The following is a 6,353-nucleotide window of genomic DNA, read 5'->3' on the forward strand; positions in this document are numbered from 1 at the left end:
GTATAGGAGCTAGAAATCTAATTTGTGAATATTAAAAAAAAACTAGTCAAATTAGTTATTCGTAGTAAATAAATGTTATCTTTCTTGAAATATTTTTGTTAATCACTTGTATTGAAATAATTCTTGTAATCACCATAAAGTTACTTGAAGGCAAAATAAATAAAATATGATAGATAAAGGAGATTGGATTTTATATTTAGGATCAAATTAAATCTACCACTAGCTCTTATATTAATTACTTAAAGTAGTATAAATTCAAGCAAACAAAGGAAAACGCACTGTTCTGGAGTGAGTTAGATTTGGATAATAAAACACTAAAGTTGCAGCTTTGATGTACTTTTTTGTATGAATTAATTAATTTCAGTTTTCATTGGAAAAAAAAAGGGGAAAACATATACAGGAGTCCTTATAATTCTACTTGATTTTGAATTAGATCCTTACAGTTTATTTTCTTTTTATTGGATCCTTAGAGTTTTTTTACTTTAATTATTAGTCCTTCTGCTCACGTTCAGTTTGCTGCTCCAAACGGCGTTTGTTTATGTTTAGAAAGGTAACTGCCACGTGGCCGAGCACAATAGTTTAATTTCCAATAATTTTCAAAACCAATTTTCTTTCCGACGGCAAGTGATGATACTGCGCAAGCTCCTTGCTTCTGACAGTATGCCCAGCTGGTTCTTGTAGAGGGAAACCAACCTTGACTAGTTTTGTCCACCTTTAACCAGTTTCATCACTCTTGATTGTGCCTATGAAATGGCATTTTGACCATGCTTTTCTTTTCATCACTGTTGCAAAAGGGACAAACCTCCTAGGGAGAGAAAATTCAAGAGAGATTACGCACATCTAAGAAAAATAGGAAATCCGTTTCTTGTCCACCGTTACGAGTTACACACAAGCCTCACAACTCTTCTTCGTTATTGTTTCCAAAGCGTCCAAAAACAAGGCCAAACAGAGCAAAAGCTTCGTAGCATTTTGGACGGCCACAGAGCCAAGCAGAGACGATGATGGATTTATTATTGGCGAAAGCAAAGGCAAAGTCCACCGATAACAACACTAATAGGAACATGAATCTTTTAGATTTCTTCTTCTCCGAAGACGATTCTGCCGTTGCCGACAAACCCAAGCATTTTTTTCTTCCCTCCAATCACTCGGTTCCTCCTTCAAAAGAAGTTGGGGCTATCTTCTCTGTGCAAGATCTGGCAGAGAGAACTATTAAAAGCAAGGAAGTTGCGGAGCATCAAATATGCCGTCGGAAAGAAAATCGGTTTTGAAGACTATTGAAAACCAAACTCTTCTGCTTGACCACATGGCAATCACCTCTCAGATAAACAAACGCCGTTTAGAATGGTAAACAGAATATGAGCAGAAGGACTAATCATTAAAGTGAAAAAAATTTTGAGGATCTAATTAAAAAAAACTATGGAGACCTAATTCAAAATCAAGCAAAAGTATAAGCACGTATATGTTTTGTATATGTTTTCCCTAAAAAAAAATATCCAATGTGAAGGCTGCAAGGACGAAGTAGCAGTAATACTCATTTTTTAATTGATTATGTGTTGTTCAGCTCGAAAAATAAAAAAGAATTGGTTAGGTGATAGGCATTGGCCAAAGACATGAGTGTCAGTGCGGTAATTGGAACCTGGGAATGGGATCAAGTATATCTACGATTAATCAAAACATTACGTAAGATCAAACGCAACACATGCACACGTTAAATAATATATATGTGTATATAACATTATAGTCCTGTATTTTTTTTAAACAACAACTATCATTATCTTTTTATTTCTAAATATAAATAATATTTATAAGTTGTTTTAAATTTTTATAACAAGTTCTTTGTTTTATTCCTATTAATTATTTATTTTAATATTAATATATTTATTATCTTATTTTTTAAACTATCATTTTTTTTTTGGGTAATAAAAGAGGCCTAAGGCCCAAAAGTACACTTAAGACAAGACAATTCCAGAAGAGTTCAAAGTCTGCCTAACCATCATCTTTCTCTATTCACATTTTTTCTTTTTATAATTCTCTTTATTATAATAATTTTTTATTTTTTTTCTTACACTCTTTTTCTCTCTCATAAATAAGGATATTTTAAAAAATTAATTTTTACTTATTTATTATTTTTAAATAATTTTTTTATTTACGTAATTAAATTTAAAGTTATTTATAAAAAAAGACGGAGGGACTAATAAACAAACGCAACACCGCTCGACGTGTCTTCATGGCTCAAATCCATTGGCATCATTAAACGCCTCACAGAAAAGCATCAAACAATCATGACGTCCTTGCTGTTGTGCTAGTTTAGCCAGCTGAACAAATTTCAACATGTTCTCTTTTCTGGACTTCCCGTCACTTATAAATTAACTGGGGTAAATAGGAAAAAGAATTAAATTTTATAAAAAATGGGTCCTGTCTCAAATTTTGTGACTTGCAGGAGCATAACACTATAACTTATAAGGAATGGAGAAAAAGAACTTTATCCAAGTGTTCCCATGTGTCTGATGTATTTTTTATTAAAAAAAAAATTTAGATGAGTTAAGTTTCAACAAATTCGTCAAAACTAAAATATGCCCCAAAACTTAAAGAGTGTTTATAGAAGTATTTACAAATCTTTCATTATCACGGCTTTTGAATTTATAATTGAGTTATGAGCAAACTTCTTAGTCTCAAATATATTTGCGTGAAAAGGATAGTGATTTTTAGATAAAGGCCTTATCAACATACACATGTATAATAATGGAGCCACAGTGGAAACGACAAGTATAGACGCGTACCATCAAGAAGCCGGATCAAAATTCGATACGAACAGTGAGGGATGTAAATTTCCTTCAAGCACAAGTCGCAGAATTCAATTTTTAATTGGTTTGCTGATAAGTATTAAATACTGGTCAAAGATAAAATCCATCGGCCACGTGAACAGCAATACAGTGAGAAGCTTCAAGTGAGCAACAAGACAACGAATAATGCGTATCAAATGACGTATGTAACTTGGGGAACAGATCTTTTAATATTTTATCAATGGAAACATTACGTAAGATCAAACGCAAAATCGCAACACATAGCAGCTATTTTATGTATATAACAGCAGCACACTTGTCTCCATGAATCAAATCCATTGAGTACTCCACCAAACGAAAGAACCAAACAATGATGATCACTTTCTTGTTCTATTATTTCCTTCTTTTTCTTGCTTTCTTCTTCTCTCTCAACCTCTTCGTTCAAAATAAGAAGTTCAAAAACATCCCACCTGGTCCACCTTCTCTTCCCATTATTGGCAACCTACACCAACTGAAAAAACCACTTCATCACGCCTTTCACCGGATTTCTCAACGCTATGGCCAAATCATTTCTCTATGGTTTGGCTCTCGTCTGGTGGTGGTTGTGTCGTCGCCTTCTGCAGTCCAAGAATGCTTCAGCAAAAATGACATCGTCCTGGCAAACCGGCCCCGCTTTCTCGTCGGTGAGTACATTTCCTACAACTGCACCACCTTAGTGTTCTCTCCCTATGGCGACCACTGGCGCAACCTCCGCCGCATCACGGCAGTTGAGGTGCTGTCCAACCACCGTCTCAACAAATTCCTGGAAATGCGAAGAGACGAGATGAAGCGCCTGGTGCAAAAGCTTGCTCAAGACTCAAGTGACGAGTTTGTGAAAATGGAAATGAAGCCAAGGTTTTCAGAGATGACGTTCAACACTATGATGAGAATGATTTCAGGTAAGAGGTACTGGGGAGATGACCATGAAGTTGGGGACGTGGAAGAGGCAAGAAAGTTCAGAGAGATGATAAAGGAGTTGGTGACATTTGGAGGGGCAAATAACCCCGCAGACTTCTTGCCCATATTGAGGTGGTTTGATTATGATCACTTGGAGAGCAGGCTCAAGGGTTTCGCCAAGAGAAGTGATGGATTCTTGCAAGGACTCATTGACGAGCATCGAAATGCAAAGGAGAAAGCAAATACTATGATAGATCATCTTTTGAGTCTCCAAGAATCGCAGCCTGAGTACTACACGGATCAAATTATCAAGGGCCTCGCTTTGGTAAGTAAACAAAACTGTACTTTGTTGTGCCTTTTGTTTCTGTGATATCTTTTGTTTTCTTTTCTTTGAGATGTGCTTGCAACTTCTGTTAAGTTGTGGATACTGGATGTTTAGATTTAACGATGGAAGAATTCGAGGATTATGCTACAATAGCTTCTTTGCAGAATTGTAGAAAGGCAAAAGCTAATAATTATAAGATACGAATGCTGTTCAAATATTTCTTGCTTATGGTAGGATCAAGTAGATGAAGAAAGGGAAAATTATTTCAAGTTTCATTGGATTTTGGAAACGTAGACTTCGAAGATTGACACAGAATTGCTAAACTACTCTCATTATATCTGCTGTTAAAAGCCATCATATATTAACTTTGCTATGCTAATCTTGACATGTAGGTTATGCTTCTTGCTGGAACGGATACATCAGCTACGACGTTAGAATGGGCAATGACTTGTTTACTAAACAATCCTCATGTGTTGGAAAAGGCAAAGAAAGAAATAGACACCCAAATTGGGAATGAACGATTAATAGATGAGCCAGACATGTCAAAACTACCATACCTGCAAAACATTATCTCTGAAACACTTCGATTGCATCCTGCTGCACCATTGTTGGTTCCACATGAGGCTTCAAATGACTGCACAATCGCAGGATACAATGTTCCACGAGGCACTATGGTATTAATCAATGCTTGGGCAATCCATAGAGATCCCCAGCTGTGGAGCGATCCTACAGGTTTTATGCCGGAGAGGTTTGAGAAAGAAGGAGAAGCAAACAAGTTAATTCCATTTGGGTTGGGAAGACGAGCATGTCCTGGATCAGGTTTAGCTCAACGAACTGTGGGACTGACTTTGGGATTATTGATTCAATGCTTTGAATGGAAACGAGTAAGTGAGGAAGAAATTGATGAGACAGAAGGAGCAGGGGTCACCATGCCAAAAGTTATTCCTTTGGAGGCCATGTGTAAAGCACGCCATCCAATCATCAACAAGCTTTCTGCTTAAGAAACTCTTGTCGAGGATATGTAGCTAAATTAATAAGGGATGGCATGTGTATGTGGAAATTCCATGGTTTAGAAAGTGCCTTTTAAGTATTCGGTACAGTCTACTTGTATGAAGATAAGCAAAGGAGAGGAACATCTAGATATGTACTTCCCCTATAGTTTCTTGATTCATATAAATTATATTGCTAAATTTTGCTAAAATGCTTGGCATTGTCGTCCACTTGCAATTTTGTGCCGGCGCGGGATTCAATGTGCTAACATCAGCACGTGACCATAGATGGATGAAAGAGTTTCTAACTTTAATTTATAAATAGTTAAGATCACGAATTTCGAAAATTTTAAATAAATTAATACTTTTTTTAATAACAAGACAATTTTATTACATAAGATGATAGTACATATATGATAATGGGCCTGTCAAGGTAGCAGGTACTGCAAAAATTAAATAGTTAATGAAATACAAAAGTAGATTTCTGATAATTTTTTAAAAAATAAAACTTAGTTTAGTTCTAAAAATAATAAATAGAAAGAAAAAAGGAAATTTTATTTTTGAAAAAAATTAAAACCTCTAAACAAATTAGTGGTCATTATATGAAATTTAGATATCATTTTCCCTAGTCCATATGAAAAAATGACATTTAGAAACCAATGATTAAGCGGATTAGGATATTGTCAGAGTTCTCTTTTTCTCTATTTTTTTTTTAAAAATTGATTCTCCATTCTTAGATAAAAATAATGGATAGCTTAAATGTAACATCTTATAAGATATTATCATAATATTATTAAAATATGAATAAATAAATTTAAACTTTTAAAATTTAATGTGAACACTTCATACGCATATAGTATAAAATATAATTTATAAAGTATTTTAATTATAGTTTTGTAAAATACCATGACTGAACCATCTATTGTTTTAAACTGAAAATGAAAAAGCAACTTTGAGGGGAAAAAAGGGAAAGGAGGATTTTGAGAGATTCCTCATCCGAGAACAAAAATGTGAACCCCGGAACATTGCAAAAATACAACAAAAGTCCTTGGGCAAAATTCCATTTAAAAGAATTGCAAGGACTAAAATTATTTTAGTCAAACTCATATAAGTTAGCTTCTCAAGTTTATCTAAAAAGAACCGTTTTTTGGCCAAATATATAAAAAGAATTAAGTTAACTCATTTTTCACTATAGCTAGAAAAGCGGATCGGCACCTCTAAATGAGTTCAGGCTTAAACAGGCTAGGCCTAGAAGCCCGCTTACCTAAAATAGCTCCATTTGTGAAGCCCAGCATGTGAGAGCACCCGCTTTAGACCCGT

The 6,353-nt window shown here is 34.8% G+C and overlaps 1 protein-coding gene across 1 annotated transcript; it reads left to right on the plus strand.

The window, feature by feature from the left end:
• Positions 1 to 3,106: 3,106 nt before the first annotated feature.
• On the plus strand, positions 3,107 to 5,157 carry LOC114733885 (cytochrome P450 81E8-like). Its single transcript, XM_028921375.1, has 2 exons — positions 3,107 to 4,044; positions 4,437 to 5,157. Exons 1-2 carry the CDS (start codon positions 3,154 to 3,156, stop codon positions 5,043 to 5,045), a joined length of 1,500 nt encoding a protein of 499 aa, XP_028777208.1. The 5' UTR covers positions 3,107 to 3,153; the 3' UTR covers positions 5,046 to 5,157.
• Positions 5,158 to 6,353: the final 1,196 nt, after the last annotated feature.

The sequence above is a fragment of the Neltuma alba genome, unplaced genomic scaffold (assembly GCF_004799145.2).
Source record: "Neltuma alba isolate B1F8T4 unplaced genomic scaffold, ASM479914v2 tig00013038_pilon, whole genome shotgun sequence".
NCBI lineage: Eukaryota > Viridiplantae > Streptophyta > Magnoliopsida > Fabales > Fabaceae > Neltuma > Neltuma alba.